This window comes from Petaurus breviceps, unplaced genomic scaffold (genome assembly GCF_028583685.1).
Source record: "Petaurus breviceps papuanus isolate PSGF00001 unplaced genomic scaffold, PetGlider_PUasm1.0 90849, whole genome shotgun sequence".
NCBI classification, from domain to species: Eukaryota; Metazoa; Chordata; class Mammalia; order Diprotodontia; family Petauridae; genus Petaurus; species Petaurus breviceps.
The window spans coordinates 17,063,708-17,083,712 of record NW_027187361.1 but is presented as its reverse complement, the minus strand read 5'-3'; the positions used below and the strand labels follow the sequence as shown (position 1 = coordinate 17,083,712).

At 37.7% G+C, this 20,005-nt stretch overlaps 1 protein-coding gene across 1 annotated transcript in view; it reads left to right on the top strand.

Annotated features, from left to right (window-relative positions):
• The window catches only part of RP2 (RP2 activator of ARL3 GTPase), a 41,767-nt gene that overhangs the window by 12,124 nt on the left and 9,638 nt on the right, over positions 1–20,005 (top strand). Inside the window, exons 2-3 of the mRNA XM_069072917.1 lie at positions 9,816–10,481; positions 10,580–10,694. Of these exons, the coding sequence (XP_068929018.1) occupies positions 9,816–10,481; positions 10,580–10,694 (781 nt within the window). The remainder of the gene's footprint in view (positions 1–9,815; positions 10,482–10,579; positions 10,695–20,005) is intronic.

Genomic DNA, 20,005 nt, shown 5'->3' with positions numbered 1-20,005 from the left:
AAATCCGGGCTCAGATACTCAGCACCACACCCAGAAATAACTGGCTATGTAACCTTGAGCAAGTTACTTAATCCCGATTGCTTAAAAAAAAAAAAAAGACTCGACTCTAGTGATACCTTTTGTGTTATACTTTGCTTGGTCCCTCTAGCTGCTTGCACTTTCCCTTGAAAATCACCTTGTATCTTTTTTTGTAAATAATTTGTCCATATCTTTATAAATATATGTTGTCTCCTCTGGTAGAATGTAAGTTCCTTGAGGACAAAGGGTGTTTCTTTTCAATCTTTGTATCACAAAGGCACATAGTAGGCAATTAATAAATGCTTACTGATTGACTTTAAAAGCTGCTTGAAAAGGAGGTTAAATATTTCTCCTCAACCTGGGTAATTTGGATCCATTCATAACTCATTGAGGATGAATGATGAAGTCTCTTGGTGTTTGAGGTTAATTTGACTGGCTCATTCACTTGATACTGCCCAGAGATAGGCTCCCCTATGAATAGACCTGTTCTCTCTTCTCTCTAGGAGAGCTCCTTTCTGGGAACACCTACTCCTTTGGGAGACTGGAACCCAGAACTCCCCTGGATTTGTCCTTGGCCTTGTCCAGAATATATTCCCCCTCCGCTGTATAGGAAGTTGGGTGCAAGATTACACAGGGATCTGGCACTGTCCAGGAAATTGCTTTTCCTCTGGTGAAATTGTATTAAAGAAGCAATTTGAAACAGCATTTCATGATACCCAGGACAGTTTACGAAATCACTGCCTGAGGAAATTTTATTAATTTTTAATAGGAGGCAGTATGACTCTGGAGTCAGATGACCCTACTTCATATCTTACCTCTGATGCTTAATAGTTGAATAACTCAATTTTCCTGGACCTCAATTTCTTTATTTGCACAATATTGTTGGACTAGTTATTTACGAGATCCCTTCCAGCTCTAGTTCTGTAATGCTGTCTATGATCTAGGAGGTTGGCTTACATGGGTCTTTTCCGTGGGCATTATGCCATTAGCCCTTGGCAAGCACTGTTATCCTCTACTGCCTTCTCCTCTGATTAAGCTCCATCTGAACCTCTCTGACTGATTTCCCAGTACAAAGGAATGGCTTTAATCCACAATAGTCTGAAGTCAAGCAAATCATGCTGGGATGCTGAGGCTTCCTCACTCATATTCAGTGAGGTGTGAATGGTTTGACAAATACTAAAACCCAACAAATGCCCTCAACTCTCTCAAGGAGTTAATAGCATGTCCAGTTCATTTGCCTAATCCACTATATCTAGATTCCTGACAGATTCCAAGACTAGCCCTGATTTAAACCATATTTCTGTCTCCCCTCCCACCCAGCTTTGCTCAACAAACAAGCATCCAGTGATCCAGAACTCTAAAAACCAAACCTAGAATCTCTGAGGAAATTAATCACCATTTCTCTTTGTAGATGTTTGCCAACCATCTCAAATATTGGTTCTAGAATTTTTTAGTAAAATCCACAGTACTGTACTTACTCTAATATTTATTGATACTAGCAACATTTATATAGAGCCCTGAGGTTTACAAAGATCCACCTACCTACCTATCTATCTATCTGTCTGTCTATCTATCTATCATTTGAACTAAACACTGTGAGATAAGTGCTATTAATACCCCCATTTTTCAGATTAGAAACTGAGGCCCAAAGAAACTAAATAATTTGCCCAGGGTCGTAAGCAACTGAGGCAGGGTTTGCAATGATTTTGAAGAACCAGCATGGCATTGTCAAGATCAACTCATGCCAGATTTTTATTTGCCTTTTTTGACAGGATTCCTAAACTAGTAGATAACGTAGTTATAGTTTATATTTTTGTAAAGCTTTGCTTGAAGTGATTCATACTTTTCATGTGGTGACAGAGAGATACCAACTAGAGAGTAGTAGTTGGGTGGCTGGGCTCCAGAGTTAATGTTCTTTGTCAATGTGGATGGGATTTAGGCTCTGGGAGCCACCGGGAATCTTCCCACTTGATGAAGCATTGCTTGAGGCCATAAAGCTTCCTTATCTCTAGGCCAAAATCTTAACCTAGCCTAGCCCTCCATTGTCCAACTACTTCCCACCCAGTATCCTATAAAAATATCTATACCCTGGGGCAGCTAGGTGGCTCAGTAAATAGAGCACTGGCCCTGGAGTCCCAAGGACCTGAGTTCAAATCAGACCCATGACACAATTACTAGCCCTGTGACTTTGGGCAAGTCACTTAACCCCCAAAACCCTCCCACAGTCATTGTGTATATAAGATCCATCTCACCTCCATGAAGGTGCTGAAATGCAATCTGTTGGACTCATTCTGTGTCAGATTGTTCCAATCAGCTTGGTTGGCAAGCTCACAGATACTTAGGCTCCTTAAGAGTCTACCCATTATGGCAGATCTTTAATAAGCTTTGTTTTGTTTGACTGAGAGAAGACTCGAGTCGATTTCATTCAGCAGGACCCAGAATTCATTCCGTAGGACCCAGTGTGTTGGTATTTTTGGGTCTTGAGCGCCCCTGAATCCCCAAACCTCAGCTGTATGTCTTCAGTGAAGTACTTCAGAAATCTTTGCTTGACCCTGTACCTTTTAAGCATTTATTAGCGACTTGGGTAAAGACATGGACAGCATGCCCATAAATTTGCAGATTACACTTACAGAGCACAGGGGCATATTTGGGTTTGATGTCAGAAAACACCACCACCACCCCACCAAAAAAACAGCTTTAAAATAGAGAGGCCCCGGAGTATATCTGTATAGCCGGTATTCACCCAGAGCCTAGATGGTGGCTTGTTGGGTTGTTGTAATGAAGATTCTTTATAGGAATAATGGGTTAGACTTGGGGGCTTCTGAGGTCCATTCCAACTTTTAAATTTTGTGGTTTTTTGGCTAGGCTCCTTTGATCAACCCTCTACATCTATACATGTTAAATGTCTTAGAGAGGTGGAAATCAAAGTGCTATGTAAGGTCTGAATTTGGAAATGTTAAACTAAATCTCTTTAAATTTTCTTTTCTGGAAGTTTGGTAGCTTAAAAATCTAATGTACAAAGTGTTTTGAGTCCATTTATGCCAGAAGTCTGAGATGCTCAAAGCTCTCTTTCTGAATTATTGAGCAAAGAAATTCATGCAAGTTGCACAAAAGGTAAAATCTAGTAGAAAAAGATGTTGAATAGCTAGCTGTATTAGAATATTTAGAGAAATCTCACTTATACTGGACTAAATGTTTGTAAATTATAGCAAATTGGGTTCCTTTTGAAAATCCATTTATATTAAATAAAAATTCTTCATGATGATGTATTAAAGTTTTATCAAATGGATCATAGGACAATAGATTTAGAGCCAGAAGGACTTTAGGAAACTATCTAGTCCCACCTCTTCATTTCATAGATGAAACTGAGGCACTCACTGGTGAAGTGACTTGTCCATGGTCAAGCAGGTTATGTAAAACATCACAAGTTCAATTCATACCATGTCCTCTTACTCCAGATTTAGTGCTCTTTGCATTAATACCCCATTGCCTCCCACAGTAACTGAATTATTTTAAGCAGTGAGTCATAGACATCTTTGGGTGTCATCAAGTTCCACAGTTTGAAAACCTTTTTTTAAATGTAACTTTGTATGTTGCAATTTTTTGCATACCTTTGCAATTTATAACTTGTTGGCATACAGATTTAGTGAAGGAAGGGATTTCTTTTTAGTGAGTTTTTCTTTAATTACCACTCCTGCTATCACTACCCACACTTGAGCCCCTTGAACTAGAATGAGACATCGAAGATTTGATCTCTATTTCTATTGTAAGTAACTTCCAATCAGAATTGAAAGTATTGGAAACAGGCTTAACTTTTATTATTGTTTTTAGTGGTTGTTACTGGAGTGGTAGATTACTGTAGATTAGGACTCATGAAGATACTTGTTTAACCACACACACACACAATACACACACACAACCTGTGTGTAATTAAAAACATGTATATGCATGTGTGTACATGTGCATTTGTATATACATGTCCACATAAATTTAGCTGAGTTAAGTTTAGCTTGAATTAAGGTTAAAATCAGATCTCCTAAAGCTTGAATTACTATGTAGCATGACCAAATCACTTGACTTTTTAGTATCTTTCTTATATGAATTAGAGATGTTATATTGTATCTCATGATTAGTATCATAAGATTTTGATCTGCAAAAAGGTTAATAATGAAATCTGTTTTTATGTTATACTGGATTCTATTTCTGGAGTTTAAGTAGTGTTATAGGCCTTTTTCTTTTTAAAGCACATAAAAATAGCTAAAAGAAATATGAGGGAAAAATTATGTGACTTCATTCTGAAAGGTACATTAAAAAATTCATATACTGCTTCTAAAATTCTATTCTGATGTTTTGTGGAGGTATTGCTGGGTTCTTAAAGGTTATACTGATGGAAAAAAGTTCTCTTAGGTCCTATCAATATAGACAGGCTTTGAACTGTGGACTGTTAAGTCTGATTATGCCATGTCAAGGTAAGTACAGAAGATCTCATCACCAGGTTAGCCCTAGGATCTTTTTTTTTTTTTAGCTTTAATACTCCTTAAAAAAATACATTTCCAAATTTTCTCCTTCCCCCTTCCCACTGCCCTACCCATTGAGGAGGCAAGAAAAATAAAAAATGAAACCCTTTACAAATATATGGTTATACAAAACAGATTTCTACATTAGCCATGTACCATGTCCCCCCCTCCCCACTCTCCATAAAATGAGAAAGAAAGAAAATATGCTTCAGTATACACTCTGAGTCCATCAAATTCTCCATCTAAAGGTGCACAGCATTTTTCATCCAGCCCTTTGGAATGGTGGTGGGTCATTGTGTCAGTCAGATTTACTAAGTCTTTGAAAGTTTCTTTACAGTATTGCTATTACTATTTAGATTGTTCTCCTTATTCTCCTTAGTTTACTTTGTATCAGTATAGGTCTTCCTAGGTTTTCCTTAAAACCACCTCTTTTCATCATTTCTTACAGCACGATAGTATTCCATCACTTTCATATAACATAATGTGTTCAGCCATTCTCTAGTTGATGGTTAGCCCCCTCAGTTTCCAAGTTTTTTTCCACCACAAAAAGAACCACTGTAGATAATTTTGTACATATGGGTCTTTTTCCTCTTTCTTTGCTTTCTTTGGGAAATAGACTTACTAGCAATATTACAGGGTCAAAGGGCATACACAATTTTATAGCTTTGGGGACATAGTTCAAAATTGCGCTTTTCAGTGTAGTTGAATTGTACCCCCAAAGCTACAAATTACAAGAAAAGCAGATCATGTACTTCTCACAGCAATGGGTAGGCAGTGCATTCCTAACCAACCAAGAGATAGAGGCAATTACAAAAGATAAAATAGACAACATGGATTACATGAAGCTAAAAAGCTTCTGCAGAGACAAAATTAACATACCTAAAATAAAAAAGAAATCAGTTGATTGGGGAAAAAGAATCTTTGTATCTAATTTCTCTGATAAGGGTTTTGTATCTAATATAAATGAACAATTTATACAGATATGTCTGTATATCTATATATGACCATTATCCAATAGATAAATGGTGAAAGGATATTAACAGTTCTCAAAGGAAGAATTCCCAAGTTTTTGCAATCACATGAAAAAATGTTCCAAATTACATTGGAACAGCTAGGTGGCACATTGGCTAGAGCACTGGCCCTGGAGTCAGAACAATTTTGAGTTTGAATCTAGCCTCAGACACTTGCTAGCTGTGTGTGATCCTGGGCAAGTCACTTTAAAAAATAAAAACTGGGGTGACTAGGTGGCGCAGTGAACCAGACCACCGGCCCTGGAGTCAGGAGAACCTGAGTTCAAATCCAACCTCAAACACTTAACACTTACTAGCTGTGTGCCCTTGGGCAAGTCACTTAACCCCAATTGCCCTCCAAAAAGTAAAAAAATAAAACCACTTTCTTTGCCTCAGTTTCCTCATTTGTAAAATGGGGTAATACTAGGGTTGTTGTAAGGATTAAATGGTATCATATTATCTCAAATGTACAGTGCCTAGCACATAGTGAGTATTATAGAAATGATAGTTGTTATTATTAAATGCAATTAAAACAACTCTGAGGTTTTACTTTATACCATGCAAATTGGCAGAGACGACCACAAAGTAGTATTAGACAGTGTTGGAAGGGCTTTGGAATGATAAACACATGAATACGTTGTTGGTGGAGTTGTGAAATTGTGTGGCCATTTTGGAAAGCAATTTAGAATTTTGCAAATAAAGTAATCAAAATGCCCATATTCTTTAAAGGAGAGACTCCAATCCTGGGAAGCTGTTAGTTAAAAAAAAGTCCCCATATACACCAAGATATTTATAACAGCACTTTGTTGTTATTGATAGCAAAGAAATGGAAGCAAAATAGATGCCCAGAGATTGTGAAATGGCCAAATTGTGTTACTGAATGTAATGGGATATTACTGTGCTATGATGTATGTGATTGAATACAGAGAAGCATGGAAAGATCTACATGAACTAATGCAGAACAAAGGAAGCAGAGCTCTAAACTCCCCCACTCCGCCCCCTCCCCCAAAGCAGTATACACAGTAACTACAACAATGTAATGGAAAGGACAACCACATACCAGAACATAAAAAGTGAAACAATGGTAAAGATCAAGCAGGAATCAGAAGAAGAAATATGAGAAGACACCCTCTTTGTGCAGGTGTGGGGTCTACAGGTGTTATACGTAGTACATATTTTTAGACTTTTTCAATGTATTGATCAGTGGTGCTGATTTTTTTTCTTTTTCATTTTTTTAAACTTAAAAAATGCTATTTATTAATAGGCTGGATCTCTGGGAAGTAGGGAGAGAAGGGTGCTGGGGATAACTAGGGTAATATAAAACTTAAAAAGGCAGTGACAAAAATTTATTTAAAAAATTTTTCGACTTTCCTTATTACTTATGTGACTTTAGGCAGCTCATTAACCTTTTTCTGCTGCCTCTTCATGTGAAAGTGTGTGTGTGTGTACACTAAATTACCTCTAAGGCCATCTAGTTCTATGATTGTCAAGGATACATGCCAAACTTTTAAAAATTTCTTATGGGGTTAAACATTGATCCACTAATAACCACTCTTTAAGTTATTCCTTAATTTCATGCATGATCATCCAAATCAGGTATCTCCATCTTGAATCTCATTTGCGTCTTAGTCAGAAGCACAGCTAGCTACATATTGTAGTGGTAAAGTGTTAGATGTGGAGTCAGGAAGAGTTGGGTTCAGACATTTATTAACAGTATGATCACAGACAAGTCACTTAACACCCTTTGCCACAGTTTCAGAATCTTTAAAATGGGTGTGATAATAGCAGCTACCCTCAGAGAGTTATTGTAATGATCAAATAAGATTAAGTGCTTTGAAAACCTTAAACTACTAAATCAGGAGTTCTTAACCTTTTTTATGTCATGGCAGTCTGGTGAAGCCTGTGTTCCCTTTCTCAGAACGTTGTTTTTAGACATATAAAATACATAAGACTAGAAAGGAAGCCGGTTCTACTGAAATACTGTAGTTATCAAAATATTAAAAAAAAGTCCACATATCGAAGTTTAAGAACTCCTCTATATAAATGTTCTTATTTTTGAGAATGATGATAGACTTTTTCTAATCTTCTGTTGTCAACTCTTTCAAAAAAAAAGTGCAGTTAGCTTGGCATTGCTTTAATGAAGTGTTTGCTAGCTCCTACTGATTACCTCTTTATTTTCAATTCTAAGTACTCATTCTTTAAAATAATATATTCTCTTAGTTCCTAAGAATCAACATTAAACTTATTGACCTGTAGTTTAAAGATCTACCTTCTTGAAAATCAGTAAATTTCCATCTCTGATCCTTAAAGAACACAGAGGAAGATTTTTTAGTATCCTGGAATGGAGTTTTTCTGGGCTTGGTTGCTTCAATTCATGAAAGGTAGCTAGTTGCTCTCTGATTATCTCGTGATCCATTTGGGGTTTCAACCCCTTCCTGTCAACCATTTTCTCCTCTCATTAGCCAATTTAGAGATTATTATTCTTGGTAGAGGAAACAAGCAGAATTGGAAGTGAATAGTTCCGTTGTTCCTTCCATCCCTTATTGACCCATCCATCTCAAATAGTAACATTATTCTTTTATTGTTCTTCTTCTTGCTCCTCCTGTAGCTTAAGAAGGAAAAAAAGACACATTGAATTTTGTGGCTGAGGTTATTGGTGATGGGGGAACATGGTTATGTTAGAGTGGTAAGGACCTCCCATTTGAGTTGGATGATAAAAGGAGGAAGTGAGATAAATGCTATCTGGCTTGAAATAGTGTTTGTGTGTGTGTGTGTGTGTGTGTGTGTGTGTGTTTTATAGAGGGAGTATGTTTATAGAAAGAAGGGAAGACCTAGAGGAAAAAGGACCCAGGTGGAAGATGTTAGTTTTGTAAAAGAGGAATTTTTGTGAAAATGGGAAGCGAAATTTTGAAGGAGATCATATCTAAAGGCTTTAATTCTCAGTAAGGTAGGAGACACAGTTATCTTGTGAAAGTAAAAGGGTCAGGGTTGGGTTTTGAGGTGAGTAAAGAAGCGTATAACAGGTGTTATGGGGAATGTGATAGGATATCAGCAAGTTGAAGTCATGATGCTGCTTGATTAATCTTCCTTATACAAAGATCCAATCATGTGACTCCTATTCACTTGTATTTTGCTCCATATTACCTATAGAACAAAGTCCAGACTTTTCTTGGCCCATTTTTCAAGGTTCTCCATAATCTGGTATCGTCCTACCTTTCAAACTCATTACACTACCTTCTCCATATTTTATGCACCGGTCAAATTGGATTACCTGCCCCCTCTAGTCAACTTTGCTTATGCCTTTGCTTATACCAGGAATATGCTTGTCTTCTTTCCTCATTTTCATTGAAATTCTCCTTGACATTTGAGGTCTAGCTCTCATGGTACTTCAACTGTGTTTTTTTCCCCAGTTATATGTGACCTCTTCTTCCTTAGATTATTTATAGGTCTTTATTTATACTTAACCACATATTACATTTTGTATTATAATTATTTTTATTGTATTCCTCTACAAAATTATAAGGCTCCAAGAGAACAGAAACTGATTTATTTTCCCTTTCATCACTTCATTGATATTGAAGTATCTTCCCCCAGGTCTTATTGTAGATTAAAAATATATATTGAAAGAGATGAATAGCATTTAATAAATTCTTGTTGATCGAGTAGCAGAGAACTTGTATTGGACCCTATCATAGTGATTTTTGTGACTTTTTTTTTCTTCTTGGTGGGCAATTGGGGTTAAGTGACTTGCCCAGGATCACATGGCTAGTTTTTTTGTGTTAAGTGTCTGAGGCTGCATTTGAACTCAGGTCTTCCTAACTTCAGGGCCCAAGCTCTATTCACTGTGCTACCTAGCCGAACTTTTGTGACTTTCTTTAGCAACATTGAGCAGCCTCTCAAATTTAAAATCATCTGTTAAAGCAAAGGGCAGTGGGCTGGGTGCTGGGAATACAAAGACAAAAGCAATAGTCCCTGCCCTCAGGGATCTTATTATTGTGTAGAAGAGAAATGGATCCTGAGTTACTAGAGTTTGGAGATTAGCAAGACAGTACAGTGGGATGTCTGGGGGTAGAGGGATTTTAGGGGAAATCCTGTGACTAGAGACAAGTGAACTAGAACTAGGAACTGAGAGACTAGAGGTCAGTCATAGGACTGATATGCTTAGTTTTTATTTGTTTCTGCTTAGAAAACAAAAAGAAGCGAACTAAACATTGTTTCCTCAACCTTTTTTCATTAACATTGAAACTTTTCATGTGTTTTCTTCCTCCAGGTGGATCCAAAGGACTACATGTTCAATGGCTTGAAGGATGAAACAGCAGGTCGCTTACCTGGGAAAGTTGCAGGTCAGCAGTTTGTCATTCAAGACTGTGAGAACTGCCACCTCTACATCTTTGATCACTCTGCCACAGTCACTATTGACGACTGTACAAATTGCAGAATCTTTCTGGGACCCGTGAAAGGCAGTGTCTTCTTCCGGAATTGCAGAGATTGCAAGTGCGTTGTAGCCTGCCAGCAGTTTCGTACTCGGGATTGTCGGAAGCTAGAAGTCTTCTTATGTTGTGCCACACAGCCCATCATTGAGTCCTCAACAAACATCAAGTTTGGCTGTTTTCAGTTTTATTATCCCGAGCTAGCTTTTCAGTTCAAAGACGCAGGGCTCAGCATCTTCAATAACACCTGGAGTAACATCCATGACTTCACACCTGTGTCCGGAGAAAACAACTGGAGCCTCCTCCCAGAGGACGCAGTGGTTCAGGACTCGGTTCCTCTCCCTGCTCTCGAAGAGCTCAAAGCCGTTCGGATTTCTACCGATGCCGGTCGGAGCATTGTTCCAATAACCCGGGGTCAGAGGCAGAAGATGAGTGATGAGTCCTGTTTGGCTGTGTTGTTTGCTGGCGATTACACTACTGCAAATGCCAGGAAACTGATTGATGAGGTGAGAAACTTGAACAAAACGGCATTAAGAGGAAAAGTCACATTTTGGTCCTCGACTTGGTAGCTGTTTTAAAATCTCAATATTTCTATTTTCAATAGATGCTTAACAAAGGTTTCTTGCTGGTTCAAACAAAGGAAGTATCAATGAAACCTGAGGATGCTCAGAGGGTTTTCCGAGGAAAAGCACCTGATTTCATTCCTTTACTGGAAAAAGGTAAAGCCACCTCGATGCTTATATGGACATATGGCACCCACTGGGTTCATTTCTGATTCTGTGGGATTCTTGCATTTCCTTGAGTATTCTTCCCTTTCTCCGTTCTCCCAAGTTATCTCCTTATAATTGTTCACAACTTGTGAAATCCTTTTGTCCTTCAGAAAGCTTTTCTGGTGAGGAGGCCATGATTTTCCTTTGTATTAATAAATAAGGCCTTTTTATTGTGTTTACCTCACTGAATAACCAATGCGTGTTATACTGGGGTGCTTTGGACATAGCCCAAGAGGCGACAGAGTTCCTGCCCTGAAGGAGCCTGAGTTTTCAGAGACTATATAGAGAATACTAATAATAGATCAAACTTGAGAATACACATTTTATGCGTATTGTCCAGGCATATCTAAAATTGCCTTTGCACACTCGAGCCCTGCAAATTAATGTTTTTTAGGCATCAGATTTTCCCTTGAAATTTGATATTGAAAAATGTCTTTTGTGCACGTGGAAATGAGACTTGGGATGTCTCTTCCAGATTTGCAACTGTTGCTTAAATGATAAGAGGGTATAATTTAGTTGCTTATGAGGGAGGGAATGTTTAAAAATGTTTTTTAATTCATATAAATTTTATCAGACATTTCTTGATATTCCAGGGTAAATAAGGAATACTTTAAGTTAGTGAAGGTAGATAGAACTACCCTAAGAAAGCTAATAATACATAAAATATCTGCATTTGTATAATTGTGTGATGGAGCCAGAGTTGAAAAGGCCATGAGAAGTCATCTAGTAGGGGCACCTAAGTGGCGCAGTGAATAGAGCACCGGCCCTGGAGTCAGGAGGACCTGAGTCTCAGACACTTAACACAAAAACTAGCCATGCGACCTTGGGCAAGTCACTTCACCCCAGTTGCCCTCCAAAAAGCAAAAAAAAAAGTCATCTAGTGTAACTTTTTTTTTTTTTTTTTTGTTTTTTTTTTAGCAATTGGGGTTAAGTAACTTGCTCAAGGTTACACGGCCAGGTGTTTCTGCTAGTGTAACTTTCCTGCCAATGTAATAGTCTTCCTTATTACAGGGAGATTTTCTGCTTAAATACTTTGAGGGACAGAAGAGTCACTACCTAAATTCTTTTTTATATTTAGTTAAAATATGCCTCTGCAAATATTAACTGTTAGAACGAATTCTGGGCCCTTAGATACACATCATCATGCAGCAAGTTCTCTCGGCAAGGCCAGAGCATAGGGGTCGGTTGCATCAGGGGTTCTGGGTTTTATGGCCTTCTTAGCAGAGGGTGTTTTTGAGCATTGTGAAGCATGTTATAGAGGCCACATCTTCAGCTTGTCCCACATCACCGGATGTCTATTGTTCATCTTAAACAGAAAGTTCTGGAGACACTTTGATCTCAGCATGTCCAAAATAGAACTTTCATTGCCTTGCTAACACCTTAACCGCCTTCCAAACATCCTCCAAACTTTCTGTTGAAGGCATTGCTGTTCTTTGTGTTATCTAGGTTTGCAGCTTCAGCATTTCGTTTGCTTTTTACTTTCCCTAACCCCTGTATATCCCTTCAGTTGCCAAATCATGCTTTTTCTTTCTCCATAATATCTCTTGCATCCAACTTACTTTTTTTTCCTGAAAGTTCTCCTACCTTAGGTCAGATTCTTATCGCCAGTTCTTGTCTGGACTAATGCCGTGGCCTCTCAATTTGTCTCTCTGCCTTAAGTATTTTCTCCACTCCAACCCATCCTTCATGCAAAAAATGCAAAAGTAATTTTACTTAAGTACAGATTGGACCATGTCACTCCCTTATTTAATAAACACCAGTGATGCTTTATTGCCTCCAGGATAAAATATTAACTCCTCTGTGTGTTGGGGCTTTTTTTTAACCCTTCCCATTGTTTCTCAATGGATGGGGGGAAGAGGAGATGGGAGAGAGAGAATTCAGAACTAAAAATAAAATAAAACTAAATTTTTAAAAAGTTCATACACAGTTGTCTTTCTTTTTTATCAAACTTTGAGTAACAGAATGCTAGTTATTTGAATAGCCGTTCACTTTTGTTTTGTTGACTTAATTAGTTTCATTTTGTTTTTTTCTTTGGTTTTGTTAGGTTGTTTATCTTTTTCTTTTAAATTATAGTCTTCTGTACGATTGTGCTTGTTTCTTCCTTTGGTTCTTCATATATTTGGACATCACTGTATGTTGATGGAACTTCAGACGATTTTTACCAATTAAAAATTAACTTTTTCCAGAAGCAAAAAGAAATTCCAGCCTTCACAAGTGGACCCAGTCTGTCTTTCCAACCTGGTTCTGCTGTACTTCCTTTTCTGACTCTACAGCTCAACTAAACTGACCTTCTCTGTGTTCTTCCCATATGGCACTCTGCCTTCTGTCTTTGTGTCTTCAACTCAACTCCACTTCGTAGAATCCTCATTCTTTAAAATGCTGCTCAAGAACCATCTTTTGTATGAAGATTTCTCTTTTCCATATGCCCATTGCCCTGCTTCCATCTACCTTGTAGTTATTCTCTATATTTTCTGTTTATATGGAGGACTCATGGCAGGGCAAATAGAAAGCTGGCCCTATAGCTCGGGTGGGTTCAAGTCTCACCACAGATATAAACCTGCTCTGTGACCCTGGACAAGTCACTTGACCCACTCAGGGTTCTAGACAACTCTCTAATTTGCAGAATAGGAACTGACTTGCATCTGTAGAGAAGCTGGGTCACTGTTAGCTGTCTACACCAATGAAATCACCAGGCTAATCCTCATCCTTGTACACGGGGTGTCCAAAAAAGTCTTAGTGTAGTGTTAAGCTTTGATAGATTAAGACCAGTGCCTAGCTAGTCATCTTGGAATTGTTTCTAATACATTTTAGCCTCTCCTTCAAAGGAAGGGCTAGATGAATGAATAAGGCCATGAATATGTAGGCATTTAGTGACAGCTCATGAAGCTTTTGAAACTAAACAAATGGACCATATTTTTTGTGTTTCAGGAACTGGCCTGAATCTATCCCAGCTTTCTGTTCATCTCCTCGAAGTGTGAAAATGTTGTAAATAATCTCTTTTCTAGTTGAGTGTACTTTGCTCTGTTATTGGAGGTAGTTAATAGGAATAATAAACCTAAATTCCAGTTTCATATTTTATTATCTTTAGATTCCATAACTTAAGAAGTATATATGTGACTTTCAAACAACTTACCTTTTCTTTAAAAAAAATTATTAAAAATCAAGTTCACCCCAAATTGACCTCTTTGGGTATTCTGTCACTTACTGTAAATTATACCTGCTTACCATAAATTTTATCATCAACTACTTGTGCCTGTTTTTTCCCTTATATTTATTTTAGTTTGGTAAGTTGCCTCATTCCTATGTCAAATGGAATAGAGCTAAATGGGGAAATAGATAATTTTCTCTTCCAGGAGCTCTCAGTTGAATTAATTTACACTGGCAAATACTACTTTTGTATTGTTACTCTTCTTTTATGCCAAGTAGTGAAAAAAAGAACTACCTTGAGATGAAGTTGGAAATTAAGTACTGCTGAGAGAAACAGAATGGCCTTATTTCACCCTCTTTTTCACCACACACACAATTTCAGATTAGCAAGATTTTTACCATTTTAAACATAGTCACACTGTGGAAAGTCCTTGAAAGTCATTTTCCTGTTTTCAGATTTGGATAGTAATCATCATCATTTGAATCAAGATGGATATTGAATCTTCTCTTTGACCTAAAATTTTCATATAAATATTGATTCTTCTTTTTCTTGCAGTAGAAAATTATCATGTTTTATTAACTTTGTCAGCTACTGAAAAGGATAGCCTAGGAATAGGGACTACTGGATTTGTCCCTTGCTTAGTATAGGAAACTCTCAAGTGAGGAAATTTCTTTTACCATTGGATTCTGGTGTATTCTCTGCAATTTATAGCCTTAGTTGCCTAGAGAATTGAGGTTAAGTGATTTGCCCAGGATCACAAGACTAAATGGGGAAAATAAACTAAATAAGATGAACTCTTTGTTTTAGATTTTGAGCATGAACTTTATGAATTAATATCCACTTCCCATTAGCAACCTTTAGCAATATTGCTGGTATTACAAAGGATCAGTCTACTATTGATTACAAAATGGATCTTTAGACCCTCAATAGATTTATTAATCTCTTGCTGCTGGTTTACTGCTCTCAGCCATTTCCCTATTTAGAGAATAACATAAGAGAAGAAATGACATTCAAAAAAGCCAATTTTTTTTACATCCAGTAAAGTTTCAGTTTTCTGCACAAATTACCTATATACTCCAGTTGATCTGTGATCTCACTTGGGTGCTTTCTTCTATGATTCAGATCACAATTTACCTCTCCCTACCTATGGTTGTAACTCTAGTCCATTTTTTGCCATAAATTCTCTGGATCTTCGGTGGCCATTAATTCAGCAATAGAGAATACCTTGAGGGATGGGCGTTGTGGCACATAACTTGCTGTGAATTGTGTTACTGGTATGTAAGAGAGCCTTTCCTAGGGATAGTATTTTTATTTATGTTGATCTGTAGGTGGTGGCCATAGGTTTGGCTGAGGGATCTGGGGCATGAAGAGAACAAAATAATGCAGTTAAGGGCTCTCTACTTTAGGGCCAGGAGCAATGGAGGAATTTGCTTGATAACATTCCAATATATAACAGTTTTTAAGGCACATTAGATCCCATCAGAGACATCATATACCCTCTGCTGAACTGAATAACCAAAATACTTAACCTTTATAGGAAGGACTCTTATAAGAACAAACGAGATTAGGGACTGGGTGGGTCTGCGATCAGTATGAGTATGGGAGTCATGATGCATATTGCAATGGGTATAGGACCATATGCTCTCCTTAACTAAGGACCGTGCAGTTACTTCTGCTGAAAAATGTTTGTGTTACTTGGAGTGTCTAACTTTGAAAGATCTGTATGATGTGATTCCACATGGTTCTTAGCCTGGTTATTATTGGCAAATTGATTATCTTGGCCATTTTCCTCCTTTTAAGGACAAGAGGTTTGTACTTAATGCAGTTGCTGCTTTTTCAGAATACACTTAGTCCTTTACTGTGGCTGCCACCATCAGAGCTCTTCTGGAATAGATGCTTTTTTCTTATGGGACCTCATACAAGTACTTTCATTGGGGACCTGTTTTTCCCTGAAGAATGTCTGAGATTCAGTCTATTGCCTTGTATGTATTTCGCTTTCCATACACTGTACTATCTTTAGACAAGTGGTACCATTGAACCCTGGAATGGACTTTTAAAACTACAGCTTCATCATCACACTCCTGAATCCTGGGGTTGGGTGTGTCCCACCTCCCGTTCTCTTTAACAAGTCAGCACTACTTCAAGAACTGGGCAGGCTCTCTGCTCCAGCAGCTTCTTGGATGCAGATTTTCCTTATGCAGGATAGATTTTTTTAGATCACACAGACACACACACACACACACACACACACACGCACACACGCACACACGCACACGCCTGTAGTACTGAAATCCTTTTACTCTCTTCCATAGTAAACAGGACATTTTAGTGAGAAATTTCTGGCTTTCTTTGAAAGCATTTACTGTATTGCCCTCTAGGGATGCTTATTAAAATCATACTCTATTTCTCTATCAGTTCAGACTTTACTCCCACTCTCAGTGGTGCTGAAAATCCTCAGTTCACAACCAACCTCTTCCTCTTAACCCAGTGTTTATTGTATGAGCATCAAAACACTGCTTCCATTTCCATTTGATGAGGCCCTCACTCTGAGCCATCTTTCATGATGCAGCTTTCACTTTCCCAGCTCACTATCTCTTTCCTTCCTTTCCTTGAAAGACTATCTGCAATTCTATCTTCTGAAGTATTTTCTGACTAAAAACCGGATTGATTTTTTTCTCTGTATCTTTTCTTTTTCTCTGATTATGCATCTTATATCTTTTTTTTTTATCACAGTGCTAAAAAGAAAAAAAACAACCCAATAACCCCATTTGCTTGTATGAATAAGACCATGTACATAAAATATTCTTTATCAATAAACTGCTATTTGTGGAGTGGGGTTGAGGAGAGTGACAGTGGTGGTGGTGATACTGGTGATGTTTCACTGTTGTGGAGACTTCCTGATGAGGAAACTCTCCCACGCCAGTGGAGATCATTAGGTTACTGTGCTGAGACAGTTGGTTCGGGCATTTTGAGGTTATGTGATTTGTCTCAGCCAGTGTGTCAGAGGTAAGATTTGAACCCTGGTCTATCTCCTGAGTTGGCTGTTGGGCATTTAGTGATACTGCTTCTCCTTTCATTACCTAATGTAAATAATTCATTTATCTTATTCTATTTAGTTCCTCTGAGAGAAAAGGAACCCTATTTAAAGTGTTGCTTTAGTGGCTGGCATAATGAATGCAGTGTGAGTCCTTAAATATATCTTCTTGATGAAAAACTAATCATTGTAATGTACAATTATTGCTGTGTGGGTACACTAAAATAGTGAGAAAGTACCTAATTTTAAGCTTTCTTAACTATAATATCACACTCTGCAAAAATGTTACAAATAAAGGCAATGTTTTTTTCACATTTTAAAATTTCTTTCTGACAGTGATATTGTGTTACTCGTTAGAGAATCAGAGGAAAAGTCATATAACATCTCCTTTTATTGAGGAAAAAAGATTAATGACTGCTATAAGTATGACACAGTGTTGTAGATCATTCTGTGTAGATTTTGGTATCTGACCTTTAAATAATGGAAAAGTCTAATTGTCGTAGTCTGCCAAGTGTGTTTTAGGGACAGGGCTCTCTTGGTTTAGGTTCAATGTTAGCATAACCATTAGTCTTTCAATGTTGTTGTTTTTTTTAAACAAGGAGATCTACTTAGCCTAACATAGAAAGGACATTGAACAAGGATTCTCTGACACTTACCTTAGGTATACATGGCCCTTCTAATTAGGTGTGACTCTGGAGGCCTCAGGAGGTTAGCAAGTCTGAAAGGCACCAGTTGCATCAGGTGGGCTTTTCTATGCTCTTTGATGACTAGGAAGCTCGATCCATATTCCAGTGGCTACCAGGAGTTGTACCAAGGGAGGCTAAGCTTGAGCCTTTGTCCCCTTCGCTGAAATCAAGATTGTTATGATGCCTTCGTTGCCTGTAAGGGCCAAACCAGTGTGATTTCTTTAAGGGAAGGGAATAGGGTATTACAAAGTTGTACTCTGCTGTAGCATTTTAAAATTGTGACAAAAGAAGCCAAGCTTTCTGGTATAGAGTTACTGAGAGCCCTGTCCTGCCCCTAGCTTTATAAAACATACACTTTGCATGAAATATACAGATTGATTATTCTTTATTCATATATGTTTGTATGTTTGTAGCCTTTTCTATCTCTTATCTCTCTCATCAATGTTCATTTTTAGCTTCCTCTCCAGGAAGCCAACACCAACGACTTTGCAGACCTTAACTATTTTTATCCAGACAACATAGTTCTTGTCTGTACCATGTGCTTTGATATTTTATTACAATTTAATGGTTAATTACATCCTGTTTTGCATTGTTCCCTAATCATTTTATGTGTATAAGGCTTGTTTTCCCAACAAGATTATGAACTCCTTGAGGGCAGAAATTGTCTTGTGTATCGTTTTTATGTCTCACAGTGCCTATTGCAATGCTCGGCACACAGTGAGCACTCATAAAAATGCATGTTGAATTAAATTGAACATATTTTCTTTGGCCAACTCATAATTATACTCTGGCTAAAAATTTGACACCAGTCATGACAAGTTCAATTTGAAACTGAAATGAACTTAATGAAATGCAGAAATTGTAATAGAAAGTATAACTAGGCCTTTATAGTAGAATTTTAAGCACAGTTATCTTTTATTATTCATGATAATAGAAGGAAAGCGAGAGGTAGATACTATCAAAGGAAAGACTAAAAAAAATTTATATTGCTTTGGAAAGCTGTCTGAGACTGGGCTTAGAGGCATACTTTCAGACAATCATTACCATTTTGGTGCCTGGTGTTAATTTTCTTTTGGCTTGGCTTTCTTATTGGTGGACCAAGGCATGACTTGGATATCAAGGGGGTTGGAGGCTTGAGGCTGACAGGAGTAATCTATTCATGGATAATTAAGAGCTGGTTATAATAGCTTTGATTTAAAAAAAATGCTTTTTCCCCCTTTTCTGAAATGAACAGACTTTTATGGACATGTTGGTATGGATAGACATTAAAGTGATTTAGTCATAGAATCATAGAGTCTTAAAGTTGGAAGATCATTTAGTTTAACCTTTAACCTTTTGTTTGATCATTTGTAATCTGAGATATTGCAGCAGCAAGCACTCCTCAGGGTCCTCAGGGTTTGCTGCTACCACAGGTTCTTGGATCTGCTTTGCTAAAGGAAAGCAACTCAAAATGGGTTAACAAGCTTACTTTAATCAGTCAGACATATATCGTTTACCTTGTTCAGGGGAAAAGGTCAGCACCCCAAACTTCAAAGTACACAGACAGAATTATCAAGACGGAAACAGATCTAGTAGACAGATTTCAAACTGTCCAACCATTACATCCATACCCAGTCAACATCTGGGTTTCAACATCTGGGTTTTTTCAAAGCTGGGGGGCTCAGGACAACGGCTTCCCAGAATCCATATCAAATCAGAGAACACTTCTCAAAGTGAGCCCCCAAAACAAAGCTACGCATCAGGGCTTATATAGCCTTCTCCTGGTTCAGAGAATGTAACAACCTTCTGGACCCACTGGCCAATCAAGAAGTATCTACTGAAAAACAAGCCTCCTACCCCAGGCTTCAGGTGCACTTTAGCCTAGGGGCAGGGAAGATCTTCCAAATTTACATTCCCATTACAGATATTCAATAATGAAATGGATGAACTCTTCCTTATTGTGAGTCAGAATCTGGCTCACCTTGCCTTCATCTCATTGCTTCCTATTTTCTAATCTTTCTTCTTGATGACATTGATGTCATTCTTTATATGACAGTTGAAACCATTGTCATCTTGGTTACCATTCTTTACACTCTTATTTGTCAGTAGCCCTTTTAAAATGTGGCACATACTACTGAAAAGAATACTTCAGATGTAGTAGGATTGATGCAGAATAGAGTGGGGTTTTTTCCTCTTTCTTTTTAGACAACATGCTTCTATATTAATGTTACATAAGATTGCATTGGGGTTTTTTGGGGGGAGAAGACATATATACATTTTTGACTTAGACTGTCAACCAAAGCTGTAAGTCATTTATTATATTAAGTGCTATTAAGTCAGGTTTTTCCCCATCTTGTACTTCTCCAGGATTTAAAAATAAAATTAAACGGATGAGAGAGTTTAAGAAAAAACT